This window comes from Dermacentor albipictus, chromosome 3, assembly GCF_038994185.2.
Source record: "Dermacentor albipictus isolate Rhodes 1998 colony chromosome 3, USDA_Dalb.pri_finalv2, whole genome shotgun sequence".
NCBI classification, from domain to species: domain Eukaryota; kingdom Metazoa; phylum Arthropoda; class Arachnida; order Ixodida; family Ixodidae; genus Dermacentor; species Dermacentor albipictus.
In genome coordinates this window covers 55,338,996-55,358,139 of record NC_091823.1, presented here as the reverse complement: position 1 = coordinate 55,358,139, position 19,144 = coordinate 55,338,996, and the positions used below count along the sequence as shown (strand labels likewise).

General features: G+C 46.7%; 1 protein-coding gene and 1 pseudogene across 1 annotated transcript in view; both read right to left on the bottom strand.

The window, feature by feature from the left end:
- Positions 1-19,144, bottom strand: part of LOC135899133 (cell adhesion molecule Dscam1-like) — a 101,935-nt gene that overhangs the window by 18,348 nt on the left and 64,443 nt on the right. Inside the window, exon 13 of the mRNA XM_065428404.2 lies at positions 558-813. Coding sequence (XP_065284476.2) covers positions 558-813 — 256 coding nt within the window. The remainder of the gene's footprint in view (positions 1-557; positions 814-19,144) is intronic.
- Positions 7,034-14,657, bottom strand: LOC135899134 (uncharacterized; annotated as a pseudogene).

Below are 19,144 nucleotides of genomic sequence, written 5' to 3'. Positions count from 1 at the left end.
TAATCCCTGTTCACACAATAGTTCCAGGAATGTCAAGTGAAAATTGCAAATGACGTATAAATTTGAAGCAGCTCGTTAAGAGCCCGGAAAATGCACCCCATTGAATTGAACGTGCTCTTCAGCCACTTTTCAAACTTGCAATGATATACAATTTGTTACAGCTCAATGAAAGCATTTCGAAAGTATTTTCGTAATTATTAATGCTTAAGTTCATTTCGTTCCAAAGCTTGCCGATTTCGTATTCCTTCCATATAAGCAAAAACAATAATAAAAGATATGTAACTGCGAGAATACATGCGGAGGTCTTGCGTAGGTGTAACAAAGGATGTTGTGAATGCAACTTCACTCTACATTTGCCCGTTATAGCGAGTTAGATTGTACGAGTGTCACAATTACGCTCAAATTGTTAGACTCAAAATTTACTTTAGTACAACAACGTAATGCATTTGCATATCACGGGAAATATTTTGATGCGAAGAGCGGTGCGATGTCACTATACTTATCATTGTTGTCACTACACTTATCACACACTTGCGCACAAGCGCTTGGAATCTCACCAAAGTCCAGCGTCTGCGCAGCCACCTCTTCCGATGCCGGTCCGGCACCTTTGGCGTTGAAGGCCTGAACGACGATGCCGTAGCGGGTACGGGGCCGTAATTCGCGCAGGTCGCACTCATGATGCTGTGACTGGGCAGGCGACGATGGAGCACCGCTTTGCAGTGTCTTGTACGAATATGGTAGGCCGCTACCCCGAACACGATAGCCCACGTAGTAACCTTGCACGGGACCATTCGTCTCCTCCTCCGGTGGTTCCTGGGTGGGGTGATGAAAGCATAAATAATGATGGATCACATGCTTATTATTTTCTCCTGAGACTCCTCGTACACATTGAATGTTGTTTTCAATCTTTTCTCTGCTTTGTTTTTATTACAGCAAAACTCGGAAGTGATTAGGTAAAATATTCATTGCGTATAGATGAAGTCAGACATGGTGGAACTTTTTGAAAGTGACTTAGTCCAGTTCCTGCCGTTAGCTATCGAGAAAATTTGCACTAATTTGGTTTAAACTGCTGTGGCGCCACAGACGACCACAGTTTCAATAATGCGGTTTCAATAATGCAAGATGACATGAAAACTCTCTATATGTAGCTTCAACTTTTTAACCAACCAAACGATTCATCTTATGTTTTCATCACTGTGTTTAAGCATGGGAGTTTTAATGCGAATAGCCTATTTGGCACTGTCAGGCCAGTTTTCTCTGCGGCTATCTATCTAACCATTTTGATGGGCCGATCCTAAAGATAGTGCGACATGTTTACATGTGGACCGATTCCGGAGGTAGTGCAGCTTAAGATATGGGCTAACCTAATTCGCGGCGTTCTTAATTAAAAAAGATTGCTTTAAAATTTCTTCGAGCTTGTTTTCGTCTCAAAACAATGCTTTCAGCATACTTGGATAGTGGTATTGGTTGAGTCCTGCTCGCAAATTTTCACCATAACAAATATGAGGGAATGGTCACTTTTCTCACATACACGAAGAAACGTTTCTCGTGTACATGGAGACATGGGCAATAGTCAATGCATTACACTTCACTAAGAAGAACTAGAAAAGCTGGGTGTGTATGAGCACCAACAGTCCGAAATTGCTCACGCACACAAAAAGAAACGGTCCTATTGTTAAAAAAAACAGTTTTAACGGTCGCATTTGGAGGTAGTATCCCAATTATAAAATGTTTTGCTTCGGTTATGTATGTCAGACCTATCACATAACATATAATGTCCGCCGCAATAAACGTGTACAATATTATTAATCGTGTCTTAACGCACCGTAGCGCATAACTGCCATTGCATTTGCGTATACAATGTAGTCACCATGCATGGCTTGTGTAGCATTGTTTTTTTATGTAAGCTGTTGAACATTGCATCACTTCGCAACATGGCACGAATTTATGGCGCGAATGTCACAAACTGGCCATCGCCGCGGCTGTTGACCCATTATCACATCAGTCGCGGTTATGTAGGTTGGATGCTCGAATGCTAGAGAATGAGAAATCATTTTGTAATAACCTGACTCCGATTGCTATCCAAGAATGGTTTTAGCATGTTTTTTGAGGTGCTAATACTCGCGGACAACTTTCTGTGCAATGAAGGGAAAGCTAGGGCGCGTGGATGCTGCACATGTGTTACGGCGCCAAGTGGTCCGCCAGGATTTGACAGTGCTTTTGGTTGCTCGGAAAAGACGCTGAATCGACGCAGCCTCACGTGTACGGTTTTGTGTTTGTCCAGCTAGACGCGGAAGAGAAACGCAACAGAATAAGTAAACTTTTATATCCCGTGTGTGTTTTATGTTATTTAACTGTTTCTAATGAGGTGTTTATGTTTTCTCTTCCCCAGCTTAACCTAAGGTAGATGGAAATGCGGATCTCTTTTAAGAAGCGCTCTCAGTTGTTCGAGCTTTGCCTCCGTAGCTTTACCTTTATTGCCACAGGAAGTTGTCCGCGAGTATAGTATTTGGGGCACTACGTTGTACTGTCTGTCGTGGGTGGAGTCCCTTTATCATCGTGTTTTGTCCGTGCGCTGGGGCCGACCGGTACTTCGAGTGCCACCTCCTGAAGGACTAGTTTGGAGCCCCATGTAGCGTCTTCGATTAGAGGCGCAGAGCCTCAATGACAGCGTTTCGGCGCCAGCTGTCACGAGGATAGAATCCAAGTGCGCTCTCCTGATCACCGTACCACCGCATGGCACCACTATGATACTACCGGCACCAACGCAAGGTGGTACAGTACTGCCGTTTTTATCACGGTGTCAGGTTGCACTATCTTGCAGATCAGCCCCCAAAAGCGGTTAGACTCGAAAACTCGCGGTCAGTTCTCACACGGCCACTCTCGAAGTGTTCGACTGCGGCCGTAGTTTTTGAAGAAAGCTAAACTATTTAAAAACGCTCTTGGTTAAGATAAGTTACGTGCATACGGGCCTAATTTATTCGTAATTGGATGTTGAGAAAGCAACTGCGAAATGTCGGGCAAATGTATAGCACAGGCCGGGTTGCACTACATAGGTAAATTTAGTTGTGCTGGCTTCGATTTTACTGCAAGAGCAATAACATGGATGCTCAAGGCGTAAGACCAACGTCGGCCATTGCGACCGCAGTTGTCCTGCTGTCCCACCCGACGGTGCATGAGGGGATCACGAGCGAATGGTTAGAGGGCTCCCAGAGCCATGAATAGCGAGCTTGTCAGTAAGAACAATAAAGTGAAGTGGACGTATATATCGTTAGTATCGTCAGTTGTATCGTCAAAGTAAACGCTCAATCACTTCCATGGTGGAGCCGGAGCAGCCTTCTGCCTTCCACTCCTTGTCATGGGAAAGCACCATAGCCATCAGCTGGAGGAGTGAAATCCTTTGTTCTTTTAACGCGATAGCGTTAAGGGCCCTCTGCCACAAGAAATCCGATCCTGATATCGTCGTCGGCGGAGTCATCCGTGAGCGAAAATAGCCGTATACGTTTGGGTCTATGTTTATACCACGCCTTGTCATATGACATGAGGTATATGCGGGCTATATTGCCGCACCATTCCATCACTAAAGCTGCTCATGTCTCGTCTTAAATTCTTAACAAAGTTATTCCTCGGAATTTTGAGAATGACAGCCCACAAACAAATGTTGTGAGACAATACACTGACATCGCATGCATGACTTTTATGTTAAATCTGCTCACACTTAAATACTAAAAGTGCGAAACAATAACAGAAACCTGAAAGTTGTTCTTTTTTTGGGGGTGGGGGGAGAGGGGGGGGGGGTGGCTGTCCGCTATCTCCGGGAACGACCCACGAAAGAGGCCACCTTTCTACAAGAAAGCTCGCCTTCATGCATAGCGTTCGCCGCCAGCTGTTTCCGGTAAACATTGCGGTTAGATAAGCTGCAATTGCCGGGAAGCGTGAGAAGCACTCAGGAATCTTTGAAGGCTATCGCGTGCCCCTCTTAAAGCGAAGCTTCAGCGACCTCCAAATAGTTTGTTTGTTTGTTTGTTTGTTTGTTTGATTGTTTGTTTGTTTGTTTGTTTGTTTGTTTGTTTGTTTGTTTGTTTGTTTGTTTGTTTGTTTGTTTGTTTGTTTGTTTGTTTGTTGATATTGCCAGACCTGGTCGGGCCCAAGCAGGAGTGAAGAAGGGGCGCGCTAAGCGATGTAATTCGAGCCCATGAAGAAGGCTGCACAAGATACAAAAAGAGACATAAAGAAGGCCACAATAAGACACTTCCGTTCGTTGTGTTCTCTCCCTCATCAACCTTGTATAATTAAATGTCTAAATAGAACTGATACCGCTTTCCTTTATCGCCTAAGCACACAGTCAGAACAAACTCCAGCTTGCCGGTGCAAGACGGGACTTGACCCATCCTCGTCGTGTGTGCAGTGTCAAGCTTTTGGTGGCTTCGAACATTATATATTAAAGTGACCTGAATTTGAAGCAGAACGTAAGAAATGAATAGGGGGACTCATGCGCAAGACGGCACAAAACTCAAATGCAAGTGACATTTTGTTCCCGGGAGGACATAGGATATTCAGGAGGGATATTCAGCAGGGATATTCAGCTTCAGCTGCTCCTGAAGTTCATCTGCGATACAAGTTTGGAAAGTGAATGATTAGCTGATGCAAGGGTGGGACGCCGTTCCAATCATTTGCATTTACTATACAAATTTTGCGTATGTCCGCACCGCCGGTCGGTGGCGGTGCCTTTGGGCAATGGGCTCTCGTGTTGCTGCACATAATGAGCGTGATATTACGTTAAGTACGGAGGTAGACCCTTGTTAAATGCCTGGGTAGGGGTCCATCGCGGTGCACTATTTGAGCTAGAGAAGAGGGTACAAATGACGGGGACAGCGCTGTGATTTCAAACCGCCGCAGTATGAATGTTCGTAAAGCTGAGAAAAGCGTTCCCATTCCTGAGTGGTCGGATGCCGCAGCGTCAATGTTCTTGGCACATTCGCCATGTCACTGGCTGGAATCTTCGCTCGAAACAGTGTTGAACCGAACATGGAAGCAGGCATGCTCTTCAGATTTACTACCTTCCACGAGACTCATTGGCGAGCCGTGTGAGAGGAACCAAGAATGGGGCATATCACTTACAGTAACTGTGCTAGTTGCGGTGAACATGCCGTGAATAAGTATGTTGTAGCACTGACTGCCCAGAAGCTGGTCACAAGCTGACTTACTGCCGGTGGCTTGTGTTGCGCATATGTACGCTGCTTTTTTTGTAACTTTGTGGAATAAAGTATTATTATTATTATTATTATTATTATTATTATTATTATTATTATTATTATTATTATTATTATTATTATTATTATTATTATTATTATTATTATCATTGTTGTTGTTGTTGTTATTATTATCCAAGAAGGCCGCATGCAAATTACCGGACGTTACGTCTAGTGCGTTGGTATTATCGGGAGCCGTAACGCAGCCGTGAAATCTCCCCCCCTCCCCCCCCTCCCCTGTTCACGCAAAAAACAAACAAATATGAAAACTTGCAAGACATGTTCGCGTTCATGTGCAAAGCCTTATGTGCTTGTACACAGTTTCGTTTTATTGATTGACCATTCTTCCTACCACAGGATGCCTTTTTGAGCAGACGGTTGATGCGCACAGACCAATGTGCAAGGCAGGGTGTCGATCGCTACAGGGCACTAAAGAAAGCACTACGCGCTAACATTCACACCACATGTGACTGGTGACACCAATGTTATTTTTAAACTTATTTTGTTCCTCTCTTTGGAACAGTTCTCAGGTACAGCAGGTATTTAAAGTGTTTCCGCTCGTTCTGCTATATGCAAGGCGTGTTATGCAAGGCCATAATATCTATTGTCATGTTAGGAATTAAAACGATGCCCATGCGTTCATCCCGACAAGCTTTATTTCCACAATGTGCACTGATAAATCTGGATGCATCAGTACCTGAGACGAGTGTGCCCCTAACTATGCTTTATATGGTTTTTCTAAGCACCGCGCTGATGTCGGAAAGATCTACAGTTATACATATGAGATTGACATTCGAAAGTTAAACATTATTTCTATCCCGAAGTTCATCGAAACTGTAGTCCGCAAGTTCTGCCACCGCAAATACACTAAATAGAAAGCAGCGGCACAAAATGAATGTGCAAAAAGTGAAATTGTCCGTACGTCCAAAATATACAGAATGAACATCAGGTAAATATTACCCGTGTTTCTCTAGAGTTCGTCATACATTATTAACGAGCGGAGCTTTTATTTCGATCACCGTTATATTTAATTGCCTGGTTCGCCCATAACAGGTACGTCGTCTTTGTTTTATAGCGGAGTTGTTATACGCTAGGCTCTTGTGGTTTGTGAGCGGAGGCAAAAATGAGGGTGGCCACCGCAGAGATAAAGGAACCAAAGCATGAAGCAAAAGTACGTCGCCGGTTATTCCCCAGCTGCGTTTAATTGCGAGAAATGTCCAAACGGGTTGTGATAAAGAAATATCGTAATAAAAAGTAATACCGGAATCCACACTGTTTAGTATGGATTGTGGCTTGGCGTCACGGGCTCTATAGGCGAACCACGTAATCTTATCTGAGTTCCCTCCATCAGTGCAATGAGTGGGTCGCATGCGGTGAGGACTGTGGCAGAACAGCGTGCCTACGAAGAACGTCGTCGGGAATAGAAGCGGGGATGTTCGCGGTGACAGCGGGCGGAACGTACTACGGACGAAGATCGTGCCGCATGCACCTTTGGCTGGATCACCCCTACCGCCTCTACTCCCACCGTAATTGGGGGTGATTTCTAAATAGACATGGCTCAGCCAGACGGAAAGTGATTCGTGGCGTTTCTCTTGGAAAAGTTTAGCATACAGTGTTACACAAAGATCAGTGTGCCCACGACGTGTCATCGGTCGTGTATTGACCTCACTTTGGCCAAGAACCTTTCAAGTGTTGTCACAGAGCCATTGGCCGTATATCGTAGTGATCATAAAGCTATAGTTACCTTGTAGACCAAATTATAAATCCAAAAAGCACACAAAAAAAGGTTAAAAAACACTGAGTGTGCAATTTAATAAAACAAAAAAGCCATAGAAAACGAAATTCATTGCGGGTATATGTCTTATTTTCAATCAATAGATTTATTATCAACATATTTATCGCCATATATACAGCTCCACTGGTCATCCACCTTCACAGAGTGGAATCGATTTTGAATTTTTTATCTAATACTATTTAATTTTGGTGGTTCCTTAAGCAGCGAGGTACAAGAACAAAATTTTTTTAGGTGTGCCATTTCCATGCAGTCCGCCGTGCCTTTGTACAAGTTTAATCTCGACACGTCCCCAAGTACCTTAGAAGGATTCCCGTTGTTATACGTTCGCACGGTGCCCTCAAATATCGCGCCCCCTGGCGCCGTCTCGACGTGTAACACGTAGTCGAGCGAGGTGGCAGCCGAGTCTCGGAGGTACACGCGAGCGCTTTTCACAGCCGCAAGCTTGAGGCGCGCACACCGGTTCTTGTGAGGTGCAGTGAGTGCGTTAATGCCGTCAATCAATACCGCCGCGACTCGGGCCACTGCTTCGCTTTTAGGATCCTCGGCTGCGCTCTCTCGGCAGCCGCACCACTGCCCATCTATGCCAGCCTCCTCGCACGTCCTGTTGCTCGGAACTTCGCCGAAGAGGTTGACTGCCCTTTCCAGCACGGCTGAGTGAAGATGGTCTGGGTAGTCGTCCAGGTCCAGGGGTCTCGGCTTGCCGTCGAAGTTTCCCAGACTCGCTAGCGTGGTGTGCAGGTCGAACGGTGTCGTTAGCCGCCTGGCGTTGACGTGAACGTTCCTCATTATGTCCGGGTGATGGCGTCTGAACGTCGGGGAAAGCTAATGAACAGAGAGGGAAGTCTGTCCTCGAGCATACCGGCGTGAGTCGCTCTTATAGGACTCCAGCGAAACCCGTGGTCGCTCATGAAGAGCACGATTGTGTTGTGCAGGTAGGCACCCTGGTGAAGGGTTTCCAAGAAAGACCTGAAACAGATAAGAGATATCGATGTTTAAACACGATTATCGTTACGCAACACTTGCGACGCCTCTTTAGGTGGAGAAGTTCCTGCGATAAATGTTTCCCCTGCTATTCGTGGCAGCCCTTTGGTTGCTTCCATGATAAATCGTGCAGTGGTCGTAGCTGTGGCTACTTGTGACTGCCTCTCTACAAAGCACATTGTGTGCAGGTATAACCGACTTGTTAGAGAAAAATACATTAAAGCAGACGCACAGTATCCGTGCTGACAAAGCTTATCGTTAGTATTTCTCTTCGCTATTTGTCAGCCAAATTCATTAGCACAGAGCTTTAGCGGATCCGGTATTCTCGTAAACGCAAGCGGACTGTATCTTTTACTGGATAAGTGGAGGCGCAAACGTCAACGTCTTGCACGGTGCAGCCATCTCATAGCTCAGAGGTCAACCAGACAAACACAGCTAATATTCAGGAAGTAAGTGCCGAAAATGTACGCCATCAGCAAAGTAAAATAAATTTGCTTACAGAAATATCAGAGATGATATAACTGGTTGAGCTCTGCGTCACTACACCCGCCGCGGTGGCTCAGCGGCTATGGTGTTGCACTGCTAAGCACGAGGTCGCGGAATCGAATCCCTTCCGCCGCGGCCGCATTTCGATGGTGGGCGAAATGCAGAAACACCCGTGTCGTGCATGGGGGGCACGTTAAAGATTCCCTGGTGGTCAAAATCAAATTGGAGTCCCCCACTACGCGTGCTTCATAATCAAACCGTGGTTTTGGCACGTCAAACCCCACAATCATCTGGAGTTTAGCATGCCAAACACCAGAATTTTCTGGCTGCACCACGCAGGCATTTCACGCTTGCGACTCCCCTCATCCGCTAAAACGCCCAGTCGCTTGCGTTCACGGGAATACAAGACACGCTACATCTCTCTAATATTTAAGATGCAGTGGCACCTGCTCTAACGAGATATAGGATAAATACATTTCCCGTTTAGAGGCCCCGATTGTAAAGCTCAGTAAAAGAACGCAGGGAAGCGGCTTATAATTGCAATGGTAAATTTGTTTCCTTGGCAAGGTTTCTAGCAAAATGATCATACGCTTACAAACTGTCCAACTGGGGACTTCTGCTTTGTGTGCTCGTAATCAGGCAATGGTTATGTTAATCATTTATTTTGTTTTAATGTTATTTGAAACTATCCAGGAAGTGCGAATTAAGTAACTCTGCCTACCCGCCATGGTTGCTTAGTGGCTATGGTGTTGGGCTGCTAAGCACGAGGTCGCGAGATCGAATCCCGGCCACGGCAGCCGCATTTCGATGGGGGCGAAATGCGAAAACATCCGTGTACTCAGATTATGTGCACGTTAAAGAACCCCGGGTGTTCGAAATTTCTGGAGTCCCCCACTACGGTGTGCCTCATAATCAGAAAGTGGTTTTGGCACGTAAAACCCCATAATTTAAGTAACTCTGGCTGAGAGCGAAGTTATGATCACAAGTGATATTTGACCATAATTTATTGAGCTCGGCAAATTCATTGCTGGCTGTAGTAAGGATTTTAAAAGCATTATGTCCAAGGACGCCTACAGTTTTATTGCCTTCGCTGCCTAATTTGAACCTTTTACAGCAGTTCACAAAATACACACACTAAAAGAAATAGAAGAGCCCAGTGCTGTCTATAAACATAAATTTTAGTTGAAACATATTTAGAATAAATATGACTAGACGAAGAACAGAAAGAAAGGATGGGTAAATAACATACCGAAAACAAAGCCTAAATCTATTGCTGATAAAAATATAGTATTACCAGTAAGTTGCATGATAAAGCGATGACACAATCTCTACAGTCAGTGTTTGTTTTTCAAGCGGCGCTCGAAATGCAAGCTTTACAAATCGCCAAACTCGACTTGCCTACCTTCGCATCTGTATTTGTCTAAAACTGCAAACCTGTATAGGTAGTCCACCGTTGATCCGCCGTTAAAATCGTCATGAGTGGCGCTATTAATCCAAACAAAAGCGAACGAAGGCCACCTGAGCATCAGTTCCTTGTATGAACGAAGCCAATCAAGTACGACTTCAGTTTCGGACTGGGCACCTACGCAATGGTAGCAGTTGAGGGGTTTTCGGTGACCGACTTCTCGTTCGCACGCGCTCAAAAAAGGCCTGAAGTAGTAATCTGTAGGCTGTACAAGAAAGCCTTGCTTGACGTAGTTGAAGGTCGAGAGCGTCGGATTGTCTTCGGCATAGAGCGTGCTCCAGCCCTTTGAGGCGAATGACTTCCACAGCATGGGGAGACTGTCGAGGTGTTCGTCCTCGGCCCAGACTCCAAAGGCCAACTCCTTCTCTGTGAGACCCGTCAGTAGTGGTACGAGGTTGGGAAAGGTGTTGTCGCCCACCTTGGTGTAGCCGAACATTTCGACGGCACCCATGCGTTGCTTGAGGTATCGAAGGGTTTCCGGAAATTGCGGTGAGCGTTCAAACGGGAGACTCCGTCGACCCCCGATTATGAGGACACTATACTGGTACCCATGGTGTTCCGTTCGTAAAGTTCCTTGAATCGACGCTGGTACGATTTCTTGGGGTAAACGAAAGCGTGGTAGTTGACGTAAAACAAAGCATCTCCATTGTAGCATTCCACTTTCACGAATTCGTAAGGTACCTTAGCTCCGTCTTGGAAGGGGATGCATTCAACTTGAAACCTGCCGAGTACAAGAAAGTTCATATTTATTACGACGACAACTTGTCCAATTTCTGTTGTCATAAACAAAAAAGTTTCCCCCCTAAGTTCATGGCAAGTTATTTCAAGAATCTGTGCCTGTAGCAAGAATGTAGCTACATTTGTGTGCGTCTAGAACTGCATTTTTTATGTCAAGTGGTAATTGTTAATTATTGCCGATCGTCTCAACTGTACTCTTTCGCCACAACTATTAATTAGTGTTCCTTTCCAGTTATCAGCAGAGCTGTACTTATTGTTTTAAATTGCATCCTTAGTCATTGTTTATATTTTACGCTTGCTTATGTTACTCAGAGATAATGCTAGTCAATAATTTTTGTTCATTCCTTATTGGACGTTGCGGGTTCATTTAGGGAGGCCCTTATTTGCATCAGCCGAGTAGGACTCTTGCATTTCGAAACAGACAGCAAATATGTATTAGTGGATTGAAGTGCTCACACAATGTCATCGTCACTTTGGGGCTTCAAACTCCTGAAGAAGGGCCGGTAGCAGCAATGAAATTTTTCCAGAGTGTGCTGTCGAAGTACTCGCGGCAAGATAGCTGCATTGATATATATCCGTTTATCCTAGAATAAATGAATAAGAAAAACTTTAAGGCGGCCAAAAAGACCTGCGATGACCATGGCCAATTCTTTGGGTTCTATTTATACACCAGCAGAATCATTCTGCGTAATTAACACTTAAGCAATTTGTTCTGACAAGACCATATACCACAACGTTTCAAACATAATTGTTTACGCAAGACACCTTGTTTCCTAGAAATCCCACATCTGCATGAATCCTGCAAATCGTTCAGAGAGAGAGAGAGAAAACAAGGGTAGAAAGGCAGGGAGGTCAACCAGAACAGCATCCGGTTTGCTACCCTACACTGGGGGTGGGGGAAAGAAGAATAGAAAGAGGAACAAAGGGAGAGAGTATATAGAAGCGTACATTGCGGCTCTAACTCTTCAATAATAGTTTCAATAGTATGGTATTGAATTTTGCTGGATGTCGCGGTTTTAAACGTGTCTACGGGCCCAGCTATGCGCGTTAATATTTAAGCTAGGACGCAAAAGAACAAATAAGGCAACCATTTTCATATGCGACAGGGTACAAGGACGACAAACATGGGAAATTATTACTGGTGCGAGGACGTGATTACAGAATCAAGATGCCATTGATATAAGGCAATGAGAGGCACGCCGTCAGGAATACGAAAAGGAACAAAGCGGTTTATAATCGGCACTGGCATGAAATAACGAGCAAGATAGCATTAGGAAAACTTGCTAATTTCTCTCTGCACAAAGAAAAAAAAGCGCGAAGAAAATTTGTGTTCAACATTGTCGCAGAATGCAGCATTTGAAGCATTTTGTATAATGATATTCACTGAAAAACACTGACGAGGGCTCTAGGAGGGAACACATGCGTCATACCGCTAATGAGTCGTGCCCCTTAATTTAACAAAGCATTCAGGTTTCTTAAGATAACGTAAACACCAGCTGGATTTATAACTGTTCGCTCCATATAAAGGTCAATGCGCATACCTTTGCAAATGTGATGTTTGGAAAATCTGAAGAACAGTCCACGGGAGGCATCTTGTTCACAAACTCCACTATCGACGCGTCGAAAGGATCCAAGTTTGGGATCTTGCATTGGGCTGTGTTCACAACAAAGCGCTCGTTCGCGGTGTGCGTGTTGGATGGTGTGCTCGCATCAAAGGATTTTTTAGGAGCTGTTCCCGTTGACACTTCTTCTGCAACTTTGCGTAAGGTCGCATAGTTATCCTTTCTGCTGGAGCGGTCACGAATAGAGAGCACATTGGTGTGGATGCTTTTGTATTTCGCAGATTCCACAGCTGTCTTCAGTCCCCCGTGGCGAGGTATTAGGAGAAGGCACAGTGCGCATGTGACTGCGATCACGGCAGCCACTCTCACTGAAAAACAAAAAGAAACATCCATGAACATTCGATTAGGTGACAGGCACTATAAAGCTGCAATATGGTAGGAAAACCATGCGAACGTGCACAAAGTTACAATACGACATTTTTGAAGAAGCCCAAAGTAGGAAAATTGTAGACAAGAAGGAAATTAGGGTGTGCCATCTGCCCCCAAAGCCTGCGTGTGCAAATGCATCACAAAAGGCTGTCTCTGCTTCGGATATCGCTTGCTGCACACATGATATCGAATGAGCTATACAAAGATCGCATGCACAGAGATATAAATAGAGACCGGCTATAGGGGAAGCACACTCTTTGTTTTGGCCGCTAGGTATTCCTAAACGCGAACGTTACACTATAGTACGCGCCGAAGTGGTGCAGCGTCTATGGCGTCCCTCTGATGGGCAGAAGGTTACGTGTTTGGCTCCCGGCTAGCACGACTGCTGTCGGATGAAGCGTAATACAAGAAACATCATGTACAGGAAGGACTACACGCTAAAAACCACGGACAAACAAGGTACACTTACGCAGGACGGGTGTCGTCATGACTGCGCCTGTCCTTTTGTGGACCTATCACTTCTAAGCCGAACCTCACACCACAGTACTTCTTCAGTGGGCAAAACTACTTGTGAAAAACAGCAGCAGCAGCAACCACGACAACAAACTAAGGTTTACCCGCCGTGGTTGCTCAGTGGCTATGGTGTTGGGCTGCTGAGCACGAGGTCGCGGGATCGAATCCCGGCCACGGCGGCCGCATTTCGATGGGGGCGAAATGCGAAAACACCCGTGTGCTTAGATTTAGGCGCACGTTAAAGAACCCCAGGTGGTCAAAATTTCCGGAGTCCTCCACTACGGCGTGCCTCATAATCAGAAAGTGGTTTTGGCACGTAAAACCCCAAATATTATTATTATTATTAACAAACTAAGGTTTGTTCTCAATAGGAAACACGAGCGGAATCATACCAGCGAAATTGCAGTGTACCTGAAGTCGCCTCAGTTCTGAGCAGAACGCGCGAAGTGGACGAAAACCATTAGAGGTGTGTGTGCTTGTGTGTGATTTCACCTTAGCGCTGACTTAGCGCAGTGTTGTTTGTGCGTGCGTGCGTGCGTGCGTGCGTGTGCGTGTGCGTGTGTGTGTGTGTGTGTGCGCGCGTGCGTGCGTGCGCGTGCGTGCGTGCGCGTGCGTGCGTGTGCGTGCGTGTGCGTGGGATGAACGAAACTGCCAATTGCACATGCTCTGTTATGTATGAGAATTACCATGTGCGGATTTTATACCATGTTTCTGATTGCGTTCTGTGATGCCTTCATCAGTTTTTGACGCCCATAGTTCAAGCGGGTCTAACACCGTGTCATTGATACTTATTGTCCGTGTGTTCAGATGAGAGGCATAAAGTTTCTTAATCTCGTTGCCACAGCCCCATAATTCAATTTCTAAACTTTCAAGCCAAGAGGTATCTGATGATGTGTTTGTGCGCTAAAAGCTCCTTATATCGTATCAATAAAATAAAAAAAGTTCTTTTTGCTAGCAAGAGGAAAACAAAAGATGCGTATTTTTTCATTGCGGTGCGTGCAAGTGCTTTACGCTTAGCAAACTCCGATCTCTGTAGAAATTTCACTTACCTCTAGATGACAAGCCCCGCGGGCAAGCCGCATTCAGGGGTATCTTGAAATTTTGCGACGTCCGCATAATTCAGCGCGACAGTCCCGATTGCACATCGGGCACAAACGGAAGTCAACGCACGTCCGGCACCGACACCACTTCTTAGTGCAGGTTGACCGCAAGGGCAATGCCAGGCTCGGCCACACTCCACGTAGCATGGCCGTCCCTACGAACTTGCACTCCTTAGCAGGAATCCATAGCGGAAAAACCGAGTAATGCGACACGGGGCAACGGGCTCGGTGAGCAGCGATAACAGAAGCAGAGTAGCGGACCGGAGACGGCGGTGCTTCGGTGGCTTGTTCACGCAGCAGGATGGGGATGCTCTCTTTGGAGTTGGGACCGCTTGTACAATCAGCGCCGCCATACGGCCACCTCGGCGGCGGCTGACGCTCTCAGCTCGCAGAAAACTGGAACCCTCACTAAAGTATTACTTCGTCGGTGAAAGTGGTACTGCATGCGCTCTTGTGACGCGTATACCGCGTACAACCGGGAATTTGAGCTCGTTCTGCATGTACAAGTTTGAAGTTGGAGTTCAGAAATATTAGGAGGTCGTCACAATGAACCAACGCGACCGACAGCAGAAACACTTTGCACTACAATAGGTTTTCCGATATTCGGTGAACACGCGGGCGAGAATGCGTACCCTGTGCTTCCTTACGTTTGAATGCGCATGGTTCGGTTATCATATCGTATTAATACCTTTCAAGGTATTGGTGGTGTGCCCTATTGTATGCATTTTGGTAATAAATCAAGAAGCCTCGTTACTCAGAAAACAGGAATCTCTCTGAACCACTTGTTTGCTGCAGGTGTGACCCACATATACATGAAATTAAACGTTTTAAGGAAAGATTTTAAGTTAAGCATAGTCTAGTTGGCCTATTGAATTCTTGGCATATGTTGGCCATGTGCGTGCGTGCGTGCGTGCGTGTCCTATGCCATTTAGTGCTGCAAGCACTTCTGAAATACTGCAGTGATAATATGACCTCGAAACAAGAATGTGTGATCGAACTGAGATCCAATAATGCACAGGTTGCATACGTGGGAACTCGCTAGGCCTCACAGTAGATTGTATAGCTAAAATTTTGAACCTTAGAGTTATGGATAATCTGCTCTTCAAAAACTGCTCATAACGTGTCAATGCCGCAGTGCGAGATTGTAATTTTTCTCGTCCATTGATAATAATTGTAATGACTGCTGCGTCGGCCACAATGTTGCCGCGCAAGTGCTAGCTCGCCAAATGCATGCTCCAGCTGGCACGCAAATCGCCCCTTCCTTCGGGCGTGAAGTCAGGAAAAGGAAGCTTATTACGGGCTGTTTCCGGTGCTCAGTTCCGGCATCCTCAACAGTTTTCTCTTCCGGGGAATAATTTGCTTGCGCACGAGTGATCGGGAAATCACTGAAACGGTTGATATTGCGCGACCGGATGCGATGAATGCCCGGATGCCGCTATAAAGTGCAGCAATACAAGGTCACCGGCCATACTAATTCCGCATGCTGCACATCAGTAAGTAAGATAAAGACGCCTTTGGCATTCATAGTAACACTCGCTCACGATTACCACGTGCCTGCACTTGCTTACTAATGAAAGAAACATGGCAAAGCGGTAATTATTCTGTTGCATGGGAAGTAACACCAGTGCTTTTCCCGGGTAGGAATTACGGGTTCTCTCCAATGATGGAATCTTTCCACGAGTTACATAGCAATATCGTGTGTTCCCTTCTTAGCGTTTCGTAGCCAACCAGACTATTGACTGGTTAACACCCCTGCCTTCCTGTATTCTTCTCTCTCTCTCTCTTTTAGCGCTTCGTACTGATGTAAGCAATGGATAATACCCCATAGAGGAAAATGTGTTGCATAAACCTTCCGGGCGACGGTAGAGAGGAATGAAGAAAACCATAGCATCCTAGCAGTAGCGAGAGCATCGACTGAATGACTCATGAGCAAGTTAGCGCGCAAGCTTTGCCGCTCACCGCAGACGCCCACTTGCCGCACGTACAGGTAATCCTTGCCTGCCTTTCTGTAATCCGGAAACAATTGCCAGTACACTAGAAGATTTGATGCCATACAGTACAGCAGTACATCATTTTCTTGGTGAATTGAGAAACTGATACAGTTAGGTATACGTCGATATCGACTAGCACTTGACTCTATTCGCATACGAGTTATTTACTCTGTTCTTGCATGAGTCTGCATTTCATGCGAAGATCGGCCAAGTAGGCCTGTTCTGACCTATCTCTCAGCTTTCTGAAATAATATTGTCACCCAGCTATGGCAACTAAAACAGTTTAGCACCGACAGACTGGGACAAAACGTCTGCCTTTAGCGATGGCTGGTCCTCGGAGAGCCCGCGCGCAACCACGAACTTCGTCGTTCTCGCCTTAAGGGTCCGGTGTCAACACGTGCAAACCTATTTCGCTTCATTGCTCCCCTCTCAAAAGCGACCGGCCCGGTCGCTTCAAGGGCAGCGGGCGCGCACTATGGGCAAGAGTGTCAACATGAAAAGACAAAAAAAAACACATAAAGGAATGTACACAATGCTGAAGCGGTTTGTGAGGGTTGCTTAGCCCTGGCGTGCGTAGTACGGCTTCATCCGTACTACGTGGACGACTTCAGCACGTGGACGGCGTCGGTTCGAACCAGGATCAGAGGTTCGAGGCACCACCTCGTAGTTCACAACACTGAGGCGGCGTACGACTTCGTAGGGGCCGAAGTAGCGGCGCAACAATTTCTCTGAGAGCCCGCGGTGCCGGATAGGCGTCCACACCCACACGCGGTCGCCTGGTAAGTACTGGACATTCCGTCGGGTCCGGTTGTAACGGCAGGCGTCGGCATTCTGCTGGGTGCGGATGCGATTCCGAGCAAGCTGGCGAGCTTCCTCGGCTTTCTCGACGAAATCTTCAGTGTTGTCATTCCTTGTGGTTCCTTGGTCTACCGGCAGCATGGCGTCTAGGGGTTGTAACGCGACGTCCGTAAACAAGCTCGAATGGTGTAAACTCGGTGGTCTCCTGCACAGCGGTATTGTAAGCAAACGTGACGTATGGCAAAATTTCATCCCATGTTTTGTGTTCCACATCAATGTACATGGAGAGCATGTCGGCTAATGTTCTGTTTAGGCGCTCTGTTAAGCCGTTAGTTTGGGGATGATAGGCTGTGGTCTTTCGGTGGTCGGTGTGCGTCAGTGTGACGACTTGTTGCAATAACTCCGCTGTAAACGCTGCACCGCGGTCAGTAATGAGTACAGCGGGTGTACCGTGGCGAAGCACGATGTTGTGGATGAAGAAGCTGGCGACTTCAGCAGCAGTTCCCCGCGGCACAGCTTTTGTCTCCGCATAGCGAGTTAAATAGTCAGTTGCCACGATTATCCACTTATTTTGCAAGGAGGACGTGGGGAACGGCCCAAGAAGGTCCATTCCGACTTGCTGGAACGGCGCCGGAGGCGGATCCAAAGGCTGGAGGAGGCCGGCAGGCTTGACGGGTGGAACTTTACGCCTCTGACAGTCACGGCATGTTCGCACATAGCGCTGAACCGATGAAAATAGGTGTGGCCAATAGTATTTTTGCCGTATGCGCGCTAATGTCCTCGCGAAGCCTAAGTGGCCGGCACAGGGATCGTCGTGACACGCCTGTAAAACTTCCTCGCGCAGTGTCGTCGGAACGACGAGAAGGAACGTTTCCTGGCTGTTCTAGAAATTTTTCTTGTACAGGACATCGTTTCGCAGGCAGTACGACGTCAATCCTCGTGAAAGTGGGCGTGGGACAACAACGTCAGCTCCCTCGAGATATCGGATGACTGGAAGCAGCTCAGAGTCTGCACGTTGATAGTCAGCCATGCGCACCACGTCGACGACACCAAGAAACGGCAAATCTAGCTCCAAGTCGGAGGATGTCAAGGGAATAGGAGAACGTGACAAGCAGTCAGCGTCGCTATGCTTACGGCCGGATCTGTAGACAACAGTTATGTCGTATTCCTGGAGGCGGAGGCTCCAACGAGCGAGGCGACCTGACGGGTCTCGTAGATTGGCAAGCCAGCAGAGCGAGTGGTGATCACTGATCGCTCGAAATGGCCGGCCGTATAAGTAGGGTCGGAACTTGCTGATGGCCCACACGACTGCTAAGCATTCTTTTTCGGTCGTTGAATAATTAGCTTCTGCTTTTGTCAGACTACGACTGGCGTACGCAATTACACGTTCTACGCTATCTTGCCATTGAACCAGAATGGCCCCGAGTCCTACGTTGCTGGCGTCGGTGTGTATTTCAGTTGCCGCGGTGGCATCAAAATGCGCCAGCACTGGAGCGGATTGAAGGCGTTTACGCAATTCGGTGAAGGCCTGCTCTTGTTCTTCCGTCCACGCAAAGGGCACATCTTGTCGCGTCAGTCTCGTGAGCGGTTCAGCAATCCTTGAGAAGCCTTCAACGAAACGACGGTAGTAAGCGCAGAGGCCCAGGAACCGCTGAACAGACTTTTTGTCTTTAGGACGAGGAAACTCGGCAACGGCAGCGAGTTTTTCTGGGTCTGGTCGTACTCCTTGGGCGCTGACCACGTGGCCTAGAAACTTGAGTTCCTGGAAGCCAAAGTAACATTTTTCAGGCTTGATGGTGAGGTTGGCCTTGCGTATTGCGGTAAGAACACTTCGTAGCCGGGCGAGATGTTCATCGAACGTGCTGGAAAACACAACAACATCGTCTAGGTACACTAGACATGTCTGCCACTTTAGTCCAACGAGTACAGTGTCCATCATTCGTTGGAACGTAGCAGGGGCGGAACAGAGACCGAAAGGCAGCACTTTAAATTCGTACAGCCCATCGGGAGTCACGAAGGCGGTTTTTTCACGGT